Source organism: Aspergillus piperis, assembly GCF_003184755.1.
Source record: "Aspergillus piperis CBS 112811 unplaced genomic scaffold BO85scaffold_18, whole genome shotgun sequence".
Classification (NCBI taxonomy): domain Eukaryota; kingdom Fungi; phylum Ascomycota; class Eurotiomycetes; order Eurotiales; family Aspergillaceae; genus Aspergillus; species Aspergillus piperis.
Window position 1 is genome coordinate 8684 of NW_020291608.1, and position 16942 is coordinate 25625.

Genomic DNA, 16942 nt, shown 5'->3' on the forward strand with positions numbered 1-16942 from the left:
ATGACGTCGAATGTGGGAAGCCCCTGCACTGGATATTTTTGTTAAGGGTCGGCTGATCAAGGCAAGTCTTTGAGAAGAGATAAACAACTTTTGTTATCACTGTACATATAACATTACATTGAATATAGCCTCATTTTTGTTGTACAAGTAGTTGGAATGACATAGATTTCTGTTTAGACTATCAACGAGAAAGATAGACTTGGTACCACTCACCACAGCAGATTGTCTCTTTCCAGGTCATAGACAGTCTAGGAGGATTCAATACAACTGTTACATCTTATTATCTAATATTATTAAAGATATATTATAGGATATTGAACATCTTGCTAGATAACTAGCTATATATAATTTTAATCAAGACTAAATAATCAATTATAACTTGTAATATTGTATAACAATGTGATAGGATCTACTTGTCAGGGTAGAAAGCCTGTTGACTAGGTAAGGAATCCGCCACGAAACATAATAGATTAGTCTAACAATTGACAAAGATAGCTTATATCCACGAGATAGACTGATCCTTAAGGGATCAGTAGCTTATTACAAAGAAATCAGTATCTTATAAATATCAAGAAGATATAAAACCTTTATTAATAATCTTATAACTTTTATAATTATTATAATACATTATTCTGATACCCAAGGCCCCGATAACTAGATTATTTTATTATAAATAGTATTCTTCTTTGCTGGGATAAGTTACCCGGCTCAGATATTAAAGATAATCTTATATATTCCTGATTCAGAATAGTATAGATCTAATAACAGGAGGCGGGGGGTCCGCGGGAAATATTATAAAAATAAGATTATATATTATTTCTGTATAGCTTCAAGGGTGTTTAATTATATTTATATAAATGAATTAATAGAAGAGAAATATAAATAAAAAATCTTTTTATATTATTTTTCTTTCTTTTCTTTTTTTATCCTGGGGTTATTGTTTCTTTAATAATTTAGTATTATTTTATTTATTTTTTATAATCTTTTTATTAATTCTTTATTATTTTTATTATTATATATTAATTATTTAGTGATCGAGTGCTATTTTATATTCATTTCTTACTTTATTTATCTCTGAATTATATATTCTATATTAAATCTTTTAATATAATTAATAAAATATACTATTACTGCCACAGAGCTACAGTTAACTGATTATATTCTATCTGTATTACAGTAATTAAACTATAATAATTATAATATATATATTATTTTTATACTTTAATAAAAAATTTTAAATCTAATAAAATAAAAGTACAGGAGATCTTTAAAATTAATTATATTCTTAATAAGAAAGAGTCTATCTTATATTACCAGTATTATAGCTGGCATGGCGGCTGCGAAATAATATAGATTTATAAATTTTCTTTAATATTTCTAGATTAATATAATTAGACTCCTGCAGGAGTCTTAAAAAATACTATTAAATTAATTAAGTTTTTAAACTAATACTATACTTATTTCTTTTATATTCTAGAGAATAAAAAGAATAATATCTTTATAAATTTTAATAAAAATATTATTTATACTGTTAATAACTGTATTATATATCTAGATAAGATCTTTATCCAGATAATAATAACTTATAATTATTACCATGGTCTTTCGGTTACCCAGAAATCAGTATATAAAAAATAACTTAATTATTAATTATTATATTAATATTTTACTAGCATTATATTACTAATTATAAAGTATTTCTAGCTAGATATTATAAGATTATAAAAGTTAATATTAAAAAATTATATTTCATGCCTGGTAATCCTGACTTTATTTTATAGATTTTAATAAAATAATTATTTCATACTAGTATTTCAGCTATAATTAATCTATAATTTAATAGTAATAAATTAAATAATATCTTTAAGTAGATATTTAAAGAGTTTCCAGTAATTTTAAAAGAGTTATGAAGATAGCCTATCTCTAAATTATAATTAAATTAATAATGAATAATAGTAAATTATAATTATTAATATATATGAACATGGTCTGTTGCTTTATAATAATATTTAAAATATATTTATTAATATATTAATAAAATATTATTTAATTAATTCATCATCAATAGTTAAACATGATTCTATAAACTATCTGGTAGTATTTTATTAGATTTTCTTTAATTATTATAGCTTCTGATATATCTTCTAATATTCTCTAATATTTTCTTATATATTTACTATATTTTTATTAGATAATTACTAGTTATATTCACTCAGCCATCTTTTCTATTTAATCAGGTAATAATCTTGGCTGTTATATTATTAATAATCTTTAATTTTTTTAATTTTCTATTTATTCTTATTATCTAAGTTAGATATCAGGAGCAGTTTTTCATACTCTTAACTAATATTTTACAGTTTTAATAAAGAAATATAGAATATATTATAGATTTATTTATATTCCTCAGAAAAATATAAGCAATATACTTGGAATCTAATATATTTAAAAATTTAAAAAAATTCTATGAACTTTAGAATTAATTTTCTTAATTTTTGAAATTATAAATTCTAAATTAATAGCTTAACTAGATTCCTTTTCTTGAATAAGAATAGTCTTCTATATTTATTATAATATTTTTTTTATCTTTTCATAGTTATTTACTATATCTTTTATAATTATTCTCTTATTTTTAATCTTTTAATCCTATCCTGTATAGCTGGGATTTTTTATTATTAAGAATTATTTTTAATCCTGATATAAAAGTCCAGGAAATAATTATATTATTTATATTATTATAAATAAATTAGATAATTAGCAATATTACTGGCCAGTTAGAATTAAACTGGCTAAAATAATATTAAAAATAATACTTAAAAGTTTAGTTCATCCGTTCTATTTGGCCATTAATTTAAAGATAAAATATAATTAATAACTTTAAGATTATATAGCTGTTATATATTAGATTTAACTAGAATTTACTTATAAAAATTAATTCTTGATCAGATATAATATCTGATAATAATTTAAAGATTAATTCTACTTATTCATAGAATAATTCTACAAGATTGTCAAACCCTAGGATCGCTTCCCTGTTCCTGTTAGCTTAGCTTCACTGGTATATATACCGTCGAACTGGATCAAGGTAGTATCAGACTAATAGTCTATCTAAAGCACTGGTCTTGAATAAGAAAAGAGAAGTAAAACTAGATAATACTATACAGCTATCTATAAGTAAGTATAGACAAGTATTATATTACTAAGCTTCTAAAAATAAATCACTTAAAGACAAGTAGATTAAGCATAAAGAATAGAACTAATTAAATATATAAATAAATATTCTTATATATTCTATTCTCTATATACCAAGTGGTATATCTTTCTATATACCAAGTGGTATATCTTTCTATATACTATATATTATATATTATATACCTGTCTGTGTATTATCCTATATATCTATAATTATATAATATATAGCTGTTCCGGGTATTATAAAAGTAATCTAGAATTCTCTTTAATAAGAGTTTCTATTTACTTAAGTACTGTCTTTATTAGTATTTTTTATTTAACAAGTCTATCTTACTAGTAGATTAATTAGTAAAAGTCTGTAATATCACTCCTCTTTCTTTAAGATTTCTTGTTCTCAAGAAATATAAAAATATATATTTTTTTATAGATTTATTTAAGTCTTTTAGTTTCTTTTCTTTTCTCAGGATGGATTAATATACCAAAGTATAATAAATATACTAATAATAAATATTTAGCTAATAAGATTAAAAGCTCTAGTTATCTTATAAATATTTTATATAATTTTTATTTTACTTGAGGCAAGATTTATATTATAAGTTTAATTACTTAAAATAAAAAATATTTAATCTATATCTTATATAGTCACAAGTACAAGAAACAGTTTTATAGTAATTAAAAATAGGATAAACTTAAATAAAGTAAGTAAAAGATTATAGCTAATCTTAAAATAGTCTAAAAGCAGTTCATGTAATATTCTGAAAAGATGAATTAAATAATAATAAAAATTATTTATTTATAAAAGTATTAATAATTCTTGAAGAATTATGGTAGTCGGATATTAGATCATGATTTAAATATATTAGAGTAGTTAGATAAGAAGAATCTTCTAAGTACTGAAGATCTCTGAGAGCTAGAGTATCTGGTTAATAAATATAATATTATTTAATTTATTATTATATTAGATAATCCTAGTCTGACTCAGTTAATTAATTCTCTTTCTTTCTAGATAAATTTTAATCTATCTACTAGTAATACTATTCTATAAACTAATAATAGCCTGTCAGATTCTTGATAACTTCTTATTTTACTAAATAATATGATTTACTGCTAATTTTCTTGTAGTCCAGGATTTTTTTAACTTTATATTCTTATTCAGTATTATTATTAATTTCTATATTTTCTGTAATTTTAGTGTTCTTCAGTGCGGGTTCTAATAATAAAATATAAAATATTAAATAAATTTTATTTATTAATTTTAATAGTTTTAACTTATAATTAACTGGTCCTTTCTTTTCTTTAATAATAAATAATTTTAGTTTATAATAGTTAAGCTTCTAGTTTAATTATTTTATCTTAATATTCTAGTAAAGTAGGAATACTTTCTCTTCTCTTTTTAGATTAGGTTTCTTTCTGTATCAGTGATTGTAGTAGATTTTACTTTATAAATTTATAAATTTAATATCTCAGGATAACTAGGTATATATATATCTTATAAATATAATAATATCTTTAATTATATCAGTAACTGGTTGTTTTCCTAATAATATTTCCAGGAATCTTAGATAATAACTGTAGTTAGTATAGAATAGTAAGACTCTAATTATTAAGTAATTAGTATTATTATATAAGAACTGTATTATAGATAACAGGTTTATCTAATTATCTTATTAATAGTTAATATAGTATCTCAAGTATTACTTGATTATCTGGTTAATTCTTTCTATTTATCTATTTATTTACAGATGATAAGCTGTTATTATTTATTTTTTAATTTTTATAAGATCTGCGAGTAATTTCCAGAATTTTAAGGTAAATAGCTTATCTCTATCTAATATAATATACTTTAGTATTCTATAGTTTATAATAATATTTCTTAAGAATAGTTTTATTATCTATATTACTGTCATTATCATTTTGCTTAATATAAGATAGATATATTTAATAAGATAATTAGTAATAACTATAATAATATCATATTCTTTTAATTCAGGTAGTAAATTAATAAAATTAATTATTATCTATTTTTATAGTTATTATAATGTCTTCTATACTTATATTTATCTATAAGATTAATATCTTGTAGGCTTGTTTCTAATATATGTCTTATATTATTTAATATAATTATGTATTTTTTATCTGAGGTTCAGAATATAATAATTTCTAGTAATTAATTTTATAGTTTTTTTAACTTTTAAGTGTCCTTTGAGCGGTCTATTATAATATATAGTCATGATTTATATTCTTATACTAGTTAGTATAAAGATTAATCTGTAAAAATAGGCTAATCCTTTTTTATTAATAGTAATTTTTTCTAATGAGTTTTTATTTATTTCTTGAAATATCTTATCTTTTTTAATAGTATTAGTTAATTATCTAGTCAGATTGTTATTAATCTCTAGTATTATTATAAAATTAGTTTTATTATAATTAATTAATCTGTCTTTATTCTATTTTAGAATAGCTGGTTTAATAATCTTTTCTCTTATTTTATAATCTAGTCTATAATTTAATATATTTATATATTTATTTTCTATTTCCTTGCAGTATATAATACAGAAATTATATTATAATAGGATTTCTGCTTATTTTACCTGTCTTCTAGTTAATTTTTTAATTATTATAAAGTAAATCAAGTTCTTGTAATTTATTTTTATAATAATAGTATATTTTACTTCTTCAAGATAGACTTTTTATTATTTAAATATTATTATTATAGCTAGTAGTTCTTTATTATAAATATTATAGTTAAATTTTATCTAAACTAACTTTCTTGAGTGGAATGTAATTAGTCTGGGTTTTCTATTATCTTTTAACTGTATTATATATATATTAATAATATAGTCTAATATATCAGTTTTAATAATTGTTTTTTTTTAAGATTATACTGCACCAGCACTGGTAATATAATAAGTTAATATTTAATATCTTTAAATATATACTACTGCAGTTCTTTCTATCTGAATTTCTGTATTTTTTTTATAAGTTTAAATAATAGTATCATATGGATGGCATACCTGTCTATAAATTATTAATAATAATTAACTAGTTTAATAAATTACTGGAGTTTTTTTAGATTCTTGAGTTAAGACTAGTCCTTAATAATTTATACTTTAGTTTACTTAGTATAAACTTTCTTTATAAATATTTAATATTCCAGGAATTCTATCTTTTATATATAGAATTCATATTTCTTCAGTTTATATTATAAGTAGTATAAATATAATTTATGTAATATAAGTCTTATATATCTTATATATTCTTTCTTAGTTTTTGAAAAGATTAGAATATCATCTAAGTAAATGATTATGAATTTATTAAGGTATTTTTCTAGTATTTTATTAATATATTACTGAAATAATGCAGGTGTATTAATAAGCCTGAATAATATAATTAAATATTTAAAATATCTATATTTTATTTTAAATACAGTTTTCTATTCTTCTTTCTTTATAATATATATATAATAATACGTATCCATGATATTAAGCTTAGTAAATTATTTTACTTCTTATATCTTATCTTAAATTTCTGAGATTAAGAATAAAGAGTACTAATACTTGATTATAATTATATTAAATAATCAGTAATCTATATATAGTTATAAGCTATTGTTTTTTTTTTCAGTATAAAAAGAATACCATATCCTACGGATAACTTTGATAGTCTGATATTATCTTTAATTAATTAATTATTAATATATTCTTATAATATCTGTAATTTCTTTTTAAATATCAGGTAAATCTTTTTATATACCAGTAACTTCTTTTTTTTAATAAAGATAATATGATTATGCTTTCTGTACTAAGATAATTTAAATTATTCTGATTATTTAAATAAGTCTTTAAATCTTTTATATTATAATAGAATACACGGGTTGCTTCTGGTTATAGCTAGGAATTCTTATGAATTCTCTAATTTTATATTAATATACTCAGGTCTCTGCCTGTCCTAAGTTCTTTAATCTATATTATTAAATCTATATTCTTGTATATAAGTCTCTTATTATCTTATATTATCAGTCTTAAGTTTTTATTCTTAATTTTCTGATTCTATGACCTGACATGCGTGAGCCTAATCTCTATTAATATTATTTAAATATAACTTATAATATTCTTATAGTATATCTAGTATCTATTCCAGTAAGTATACTAGTTTATTATTCTATAATAGTTTTATTACTACTAATACCTGTTCCATAATTTCTGAGATATTATTTTTCTCTAAGTTTTCTATAATATCTAGTATATTAGACTTTTATAATATCTTTAACTTTTTTATAGATTACTTAGTTTTTGCTTTAGTCCTATACTGTATAGTAGGTTGTATAGATCTAGATTCTATATTTAATTTTTTATAATATTATTTTAAATAATCATAATTTATAAATTAGAGACTCTCAGTCTTCTAATTAATTTGCAGATTATGATTCCTGAGTTATAGAATTCTTAATATAATATTATACTGTTCCAATGGTATCATATTAAAATCTATATATTTAAAATAATCTATTATAGTTATAGGCACAGTTCCTGACTTGATTATTAATATAAGAGTTCCTAAATTCTCTTTATTCAGTCTTGTAATTAGTTCTGGTTTTTCTTTTTATTTTTTAAATATTTTTAGTTACTGTATAAATTATGGGTTTATAAAGTTTCTAGTTATATTAAAGTCTACTAATACTTAAGCTAATTGACCTAGTATAACTGTCTAGATCTTTAAATATTTTCCTGATTTAATAACTGTCAACTATTAGTCTGGCTAATTAGATTTTAATAATTTTAGATATTTCTATAGAAATCTTAAACTTTCTATTTTTATTATATAATATATTATATATTAATTATCAAAGTATATCGTCCAGTATATTATATTATAATATAGATATTATCTATATCTTATATATAAATAACTAAAGTTAAGATATAAATAATAATTACTTCTAGTTTTTACTATTTCCGGTATCTTTAATCAGTATTCTGTAATATATTTCTAATCATAATATAAAGAATATATATTTATATAATATATAATCTAAAAAAGTTTATTATATTTCTAGTATTCTTTATTTTTCTTAAAGTATTTATATAAATATTTTCTATAATTATATCAAGAATCTAGTCCAGCTACTCTTACCTTTCAGCTAACTTTAAATAGATAATAGTAATAATCTGTATTATTTTATCTATATATTAAATAGAACTCTGGATAACAGAAATATTTTTATAAATATAATTTCCAGTCTTTATTTTATATTTTTTAATATCTTAGATTCTAATATAGATAGTGCTGTATGACTTTCTTAAATCTTAAATAAAATTATATTAGATTTTTCTTAAATTCTTTCATGATATAATCTAATTAATAAGAGATATTATTTTTATTATTTTTTTAGTTTTCTTTATCTTTATCTTACTGTGTCGGGTATAATTCACTAGTTTTTAATAAGAGTTTTTCTAGAATATCAAGTATTTTATTGAGTCTTTTTTTATTAAATCTAAGATTTTTTAACTAAGTATTATATTTTTTATTTAAAGAATTAAATTTATTTTAAATTATATTAGAATATTCATCCTCTAGAGCTAGCTTATTATTATTATTAATTTTTATAAGTTAATTAAATAGTTCAGATAGTCAGTGAGTTTCTTATAATTTTATTAATACTGTTAGCTTATTTATATTAATTTATTATCTTAACTAGTTCTAGTATATTCTACTTACTAGTACTAGTAATTATTTTTATTATATGGCTTATAGCTTCTTATTATTTAATAATTTAATTTCTGTTTAAATTCCTGTAATATCATAGATTTCTTTAGTCTAGTTTTTGTTAGTAGCTCTCAGCTGTTTCTGAGATTATTACTGTTTTTATTTATAGTTCTTTGACTAATAATCTGTCTTGCTATAATTAAAGTATAAGTAATTTTTTTTATATTTTTCAAGCTTTTTTTTAAAGACTCTGTTTAATTAAGTCTAGTACTATATTATATTTAGTTTTATTAATTTTAATTTATAGAGATTTTTATACTCTAGGCTTCTAGATTATATTAATTATTTATTATTAATCTTATAGTCCTGCTGGTTGTTTTATTAAAATATAAATTTATTAATTTATTAGCCCTCCTTCTGTTTTATATTAAAGTTAAATAACTTATTATTAATCTTAACTGTTGTTTTGATTATTTTCTATAATATTTTTAGTTATTTTTGCTAAATAAGTTTTTCTTAAATCTTTATTTTAAGTTTTTTTCTAAATCATGAAATGTACATGTTATTATCTTAATTTAGATAACTGATAATCTACTGGAATTTAAAAGTATACTTAGATATTAATCTGGTTTATTTAAATTACTATAGCTTTTATTCAGTATTATATATGGTGTTGATATCTCTAAATATTTATTTAAGATATTCTTTAAACTTTCTATAACTGGAGAAAATAGTTCTAGTATTATTATCCTAATTTTCTGTTAGCTTTTTCTAGTAATTATAGATATATAATTTAAATTAACTGAATATTATTCTAGTCAGGTAAGTAGATGTGAAGAAGATCTTATTAATTTTATTTTAAAGCTTTTCTTAATTAATATTAAGATATAAGTCTAGTTAGATTATAAAAGTCCTAAGCTTTGATTAACTACTGTTAAATAATTCTAGTAATTAGATTTTAATAAATTTAGCTGCTAAGTGTTCTTTGAGTTACTAGTTTTATTATTTTAAGATACTAATATTTTTTTATAATTAATAAACTATTCTTATTAACTCCTGTACTATTAGTGTATATATTTATAATTATTATTTTTCTCTACTGGTATTTAAGTCTTGTAGTGAGGTATACAGTATACTAGAAGTTATTAATATGGTAGATAATTATAGCTGATAATACTTATATTAACTGGTATTTAATATATTAAATCCTAGAATCACTTTCCTGTTCCTATTAGCTTAGCTTTATTAATATATATATTATTAAACTAGATCAAGATAGTATCAGACTAATAATTTATCTAAGATACTAGTCCTAAATGAGAAAAAAGAAGTAAGGCCAGATAATATTATATAGTTATCTATAAATAAATATAGATAAGTATTATATTACTAAGCTTCTAAAAGTAGATTATTTAAAGATAAGTAGATTGAGCATGAAGAATAGAACTAACTAAATATATAAATAAATATTCTTATATATTCTATTCTCTGTATACTAAGTAATATATCTTTCTATATACTGTATACTATATACTATATACCTGTCTGTGTATTATCCTATATATCTATAATTATATGACATGTGGCCGTTCCGGGTATTGTAAGAGTAATCTAGAATTCTTCTTAATAAGAGTTTCTATTTACTCGAGCACTGTCTTTATCGGTGCTTTCTGCCTAACGAGTCCGCCTTACTAGCAGGTTAACTAGCAGGGGTCTGTAACAAAGATCTGGAATACTTATTATTAATAAAACAGTAAAAAAAAGATAGTATTTCAAAAATTAATTAATAATAATAAGAATAGTATTAACAGTTTTATTATATTAAATAATTAGAGATAGTCCTATAATAAAATCTATTACTAATTTATTAAAAGAATAAGATAGAATCAGTAAGGATTCAAGAATACTATATAATTAATATTTTAAAGTAATATTATCTTGATATATTAAATAAATTTAAATATATTTAATTATATCATAATATAATCTATTCTAATAGAACTTTCTATATAATAGTATTTTTATTCTTATCTTTCTGAAGTATCCTGCTAGTAAGTTATTATAATATAAATAAATAAGTATTTAATATAATATCTCAGAGAAAGAAATATAGTAACAGTCTTTAAAATATAAATAATCTATAGTTTTCACTATCTAGTACTTTTAATCTAGTTATCTTTATTAAATAATAATTTTTCATTATTATATCTCTAGATTTTCATTCTGTAGATATAAGATTATTTTTTAAAATTCAGAATTATATATATCCGAGTACAGAATTTCTGCAGTATATACTTATAATACTATAAAATAAAAAATAAATCTTTTTTAAAACAAGTTTTTTTAAGCAGTCTAGTTAGCTGTCTCTATACTGACTTAACTATTAAAATTCTTTAAACTTAATATAATATAAATATTAAATCCAGAATAACCCTGCATATCTTAAGATTTAAACTAGAATTTCTTTTTAATTAAATTTTTTATTATCAGAAATAACACACCTATAAACTACTCTTAGATTAAGATTAATAATTCTTCTTATAAAATAAATTTTATCCAAGACTCTGAAGGCATTCTAGAGAATTTATTTATTAAATTTAATTTTTCTATTTTATATTTAATAATAAAATTATAAAAGATTAGATTTATAAACTATCAGACTTATCTTCTATTAACTCTAGTTTAATATATAAAAGATTATAAGTTTAAATAATTAAATAAGACTTTAATAATTTAAAAAACACTTTCAAGATATTATTATTACTATTTAAAGAAGTAAATAATAATAAATAATTCTTAATTTAAAATATTATAATTTAGCTCAGTGCCAGAGAACTTATAAAACTAAAAGATAATTAAATAAAATATATTCTTATTATTAAATTAAGATAAAATATTATTTATTTCTTTCTTTAATATATTAGTTTTTAAATACTAGGTTTTCATAGAATTAAAGTACATCAGTAAAGATGCTTACTAAAAAATAATAATTAAATAATAAAAATAAGTTATTTATATAAATTTAAATAGATTTTTCTAGGTTTTTAACTGTTAACTACTCCATAAAGTAAGAAAATAAATAATAAGATAATTTAAGAATAATCCTGAATTAATTAGTAGTAGAAGTTATAGAATCCCAGAAAAATCTAGATATTATAATAACTTTCAGAGATTAATTATAAAATAATATTATTTATTTATTAAGGATCCATGGATACTCCAGTAGTATTAATAATATATTTTAGAAATTTAACTTAAGATTAGTAAAATAAATACTTAGATAACTTTATATAAAGTTAAGCTTCTTAAAATCTCTCTAATATTTAACAGATATACTTTATATGGGATTCCCTATCTAATAAGAAGATAAGAATATTATTAAAATATATTATATAAGAATTATTGAGAAGCTTATAAAATATTATATATATATAATTTTAAAAGATTACAGAGATATTAATTAGCTTGAATAATATAATAGTATATTTAAAATAGCTATATCAGATATAAAATATTATCTTTTATTTATTATCTTTTTTAATACAGATTTAATAATAAGTATTCTTAATATTAATTTTTAAAAAATATTTACTATCTAAGACCCTGTTAAGAATTTTTAAAATAAAAGATAAAAAATAATAATTTTTTATTAAAATCTTATTAAGATTCTTGTAATTTATATAAAGATATAAATTATTATTCTTTTTTAGTATAAAAAAAATAAAGACCCCTATAAGACTTTTAAAAGATTAAATTTAATCTAATTTCAAGTTCTTATTAATATATTCTTATAAGATCTTGAATTCAGCTTCTGATAAGAAATATATAAGTCTATAAAAAATATCTTATTAAATTTAATATTAATAGTATAATCTGCAGGGCCATGAAAGAGAAATTATTAAAAAAAATTTATAAAAAATATATCTCAGAATTCCTGAAGTTTAATTAAAATTATTTTTAAATTTAAAAATAAATTATAAAGCCTTTCCTCTGGAAGCTAAATATCTTTAAAAAGTTTAATAATAATATATACTCTTATAGAGTTTCAGATTACTTTATTAAATTAAATAATAGAAAAAAGAAAAATAAACAGTATATTAAATTATTATTATTAATTCTATACTAATAAATTAATACAGAGATCCTGAAATATAGTTATTAATAATAGAATTAAACTGCCATGCAGGCAGGGATCTTAATTAATTCTTATATAATATTATTTAAAGATACAGGTGCTCTCTCATGAATTAATAGTAATAATAAAAACTTTCTATATTCTATAGATAAAAGTAGTAACTTAGTTAATAGCTTTAATTCTAGATATAATAACTAAAATATATTAAAGATTATAAGTCTTAGTAAATTAATAACTGATAATATCTACTTTTATATAACTATCTAGGTCTGTAAAGGTTTCAAGACTATTTTAAATATAAATAAAAATATAGAAATAATAAGTAGTCTTTACTTCAGATAAAAAAATTAAAATTATAAAGTCTATTTTAACTTCTCTACTTTTCTCTTAAAATCTAATAAATATTAGTAGATTCTAACAGATTAAATCTTTTTATCTTCAATAAAATATCAGTTTATAAGATACTAGATATTATTATATATAAAATATTATAATTAATTATTATTCTTTCTAATAGAATTCTTCTTATGATTCAATATATCTTCTTTAGTTAATTAATTAAAGTAGCTTTAGAAATACTTATATAATTTATAATTATTAAATTAATTATTATTTTACTTATATTTCTCTTTATTACTCTATAATTCATAGTAATAAATAGTAATAGTTACTATTTTATTTTATTTCTCTGGTAGATAGGAGACATGCTCTTATATATAATAATTAAAATTAAATAATAACTTAGTAAAGTAGAATAAGACTCTTTTTTTCTTAATTTAATAAAGAAAATATTATTCTAAGATATTAAGTTAAGCATAAAACTCTCTCAGATCTTGATTATATTACTAGTAAATTTATTTAAATTAAACCATAATATCTAATTAAAAAGTAGTAGTATTCTGAATTAAGATAAAAATCTAATTCTTAAATTAAGACTATAATTTCTTAAGAAATTATCTTATTTCCAGACTTTTATTATTAATAAAATAGTACTATCTCTGTTTATATACCAGATCTATATAGCTAATAATAATAAGAATCTTGTATTTTTTTAATAAGGACTTCTTAAGAGTTTTTTAAAATATATATTCTAGATTAGTAATCCATTCTTAGTATTTCTGGAGATTAAAGTTTAAAGTAAAATAAAAAATATCTTTAAATTTAATCTTTTTTTTATCTCTTTCAGATTTAGAAAAGGATTAATAGTACCTAGAGAATATTTCACCCGGGGAATTATATCTCTAAAAATAAGTTATTCTTTTTTATAGATTAACAGCTTATTCTAATTAATAGACATAATCTTCTAACTATTAGATTTCTTCAGTAATAAGGACTATATTTAATAATAATTTAAGATTAATATAATTATTAAATATCTTCCTTTCTTTATTATCTTCAAGAGATAGCATTTTCCTTAGATAATTAAAATAAGAAGAATCAGAATATAATAAAATCTACTTGTCAGAATAAAAAGCCTGTTAACTAGATAAGAAATCTATTATAAAATATAATAGATTAGTTTAATAATCAACAAAGATAGTTTATATCCATGAGATAGACTGATCCTTGAGAAATCAGTAACTTATTATAAAGGAATCAGCATCTTATAGATGTCGGGAAGATATAGAACCTCTATTAATAATCTTATAACTCTTATAACCATTGTAATACATCATTCCGATGCCCAAGGCCCCGATAGCTAGGTTATTCTATCACAAACAACTAGTTGAATATATTTTACTCAATATATCTAAACTGTGATATTAAATACAGGAAGAGAAAGCAAGAAATTTAAAAGTGTATATATACTTAATAAAGATAAGTAAATACATTTATATTATATCTCTAAGTCACATGGAACAAAGCAAACAAAACTACATCACGTGCCAAAGTCACAAGGCTCACCATTATAAATGGTATATAATCAAACAGTTTTTATATTTAAACTTCATATTAGTTACATGACCTGCTGGGTTTACAACCAACTGGCTATCCTACTCTAATAACAGTATTTAACCTGACCTGGCCTGAGTATTAACCACTCTACCCCCAATGTCCCAGGCTCTAAGCTTTGATCTGTAAAGTGGATATATATCCATCATTTACCCCCTGGTAATTCGGTCGGTGATAACTGAGATGCCGATACCTCATGAGGATAACTTTGATGATAATTTGGAACAATCCCTTGCTGTAGTATTGGTTGCAGTAACGGTCCAGCAGTACCCTCATGATTTGTGGCCTGCAGCCATTTGCGCTGCGTTATCTTCCTTCCCCAGAGGAATCCGGCCCCTAGCATGGCACCCGCTATAGCGGTCAAAGGAATGGCAACACCAAGGCCAATTGCGAGCTTAGTGGACTCATCTGATGAACCAGAATTTGTACCGTTCACTTCTGCTGAGCTCGTCGCTGTAACAGTGGTTGTAGCTACACCTCCGATCGTGACAAGAGTATCTTTGATGGAAAAGACACTGTCTCCGCTGCAACATGAGGGATCATCACCACAACAGTAATCAACACCACCGCAGGGTGTCATGTAGTATGTCCAACTTGAATTTCCCCCTGCCTATAGAAGAAACAAAACTTAGATAGTGCACACACAGACAAGAATTTAAAGATCCTCAACGCACCGTAGTGTTGCAGATTGACTTTGATAGGCAATTCGGGGTATCCCATGTCTCATCAGTACAGAAGTCTCTCCAATATCCTGCGTACCCCGTCATGTTTGTGTAACAAAGGCCATCGGCACGGCATTCATCGGGGTTTGTGTCATTAATCCGGCAGCACATCGACTCTACCCCTTCAATCGCAATACATGGAGCATATATGTCGTCCTCAACTGGGGTTCCGTCAGGGGCATAACAGGACTTTGCGGCTGATTTGCCAAATTTTGCGAAGAAAACGCCCAGCGTGATGAGCATCATATTGAGAGGTCTTCTTTCCTTTTCTTCTTTGTTGTTCTGATTTTCTTTTCAAATAGGGAGATCAGGCTGTTCACAATATTTAGCAGGATCTCCAAAACTTGGGAGAGCGAGGCTATAAAATAGAAGAACTAAGAACTGCAAGGCGCGACCAGAGCCTCGCTTTCTCTAGCGGGGTTTTTGGTTGGCTTGCATAAAGCCAATGACCACTTATGTTTGCTGGGTGGCGCAGCACACGCATCATACTGGTCGGCCCCCTTGTCGCGGCCTTTACTACTTGAAAGAGTTAGTTTCGCAGTCAGATATATCAGCAATAGTTCCAAACGTTAATAAATGGGGTGGGGCAATCTATAAGGATCGGTCGTAAAATTCGGCGAGGAACGCCCGGAGAATGCTGGTATGCTTGTTATGATGAGTTGAATTAGCGGCGCTATGCCATTGGATATGTAAGGTTTCAAGTTTCGCATCGCCGAATCGTTTTTACGAGTATTTATTTCCGCTTGCCCCTCTTGACCGTGGGTGAGAGTCCAATGGCGCTTGGGCAGGCATGACCGCCGGAATACCAGGGAGGCCGCGGAGGTTTTCACAAGTCGTAGGCAGCATGGGTTCATGCCACAACCCGCGGAGAGTTTCTGCGATTCTTAGTGCATCAGCGCTTAAAGATTAAAACACTTTCTACCCCACACTGCAATAATTAGTGACTGCCTACTAAACCCCTAACCGCCAAATTTGCAGGTTCGTGCACTCCCTTATATCCCTCGACTCCCATATCTTTCACCGGAAAATTTAATCTACTTTCCTCGTCCCCTTCCAGCCCATTCAGAGCCCGAGCTAGGTCGAGAGTAGTTGTCTTCTCAAGAACTTGGTATGCCTTCGGAGATTCCTTAAGAATATATAGGCTTGTGTCGGTAACGCATCAATCTACCAATTCAGTTTACCTGTGACGTATGTCATGGCTGGTGGCTTCGGACGGCTGGGTTGTAGTATGTGGCGA

At 22.8% G+C, this 16942-nt stretch overlaps 1 protein-coding gene across 1 annotated transcript; it reads right to left on the bottom strand.

The window, feature by feature from the left end:
- Nucleotides 1-14953: 14953 nt before the first annotated feature.
- On the bottom strand, nucleotides 14954-16225 carry BO85DRAFT_480099 (uncharacterized protein). Its single transcript, XM_025662985.1, has 2 exons — nucleotides 15658-16225; nucleotides 14954-15593 (listed from the first exon to the last, which is right to left on the bottom strand). Exons 1-2 carry the CDS (start codon nucleotides 15949-15951, stop codon nucleotides 15129-15131), a joined length of 759 nt encoding a protein of 252 aa, XP_025512503.1. The 5' UTR covers nucleotides 15952-16225; the 3' UTR covers nucleotides 14954-15128.
- Nucleotides 16226-16942: the final 717 nt, after the last annotated feature.

Bases quoted from the DNA above. Each gene is read 5' to 3' on its own strand.
- BO85DRAFT_480099 (XM_025662985.1), bottom strand. From the start codon at position 15,951: ATGATGCTCATCACGCTGGGCGTTTTCTTCGCAAAATTTGGCAAATCA. The intron at 15,594-15,657 runs GTGCGTTGAGGA...TTTCTTCTATAG, and splicing joins AGTCAATCTGCAACACTACG to GCAGGGGGAAATTCAAGTTG.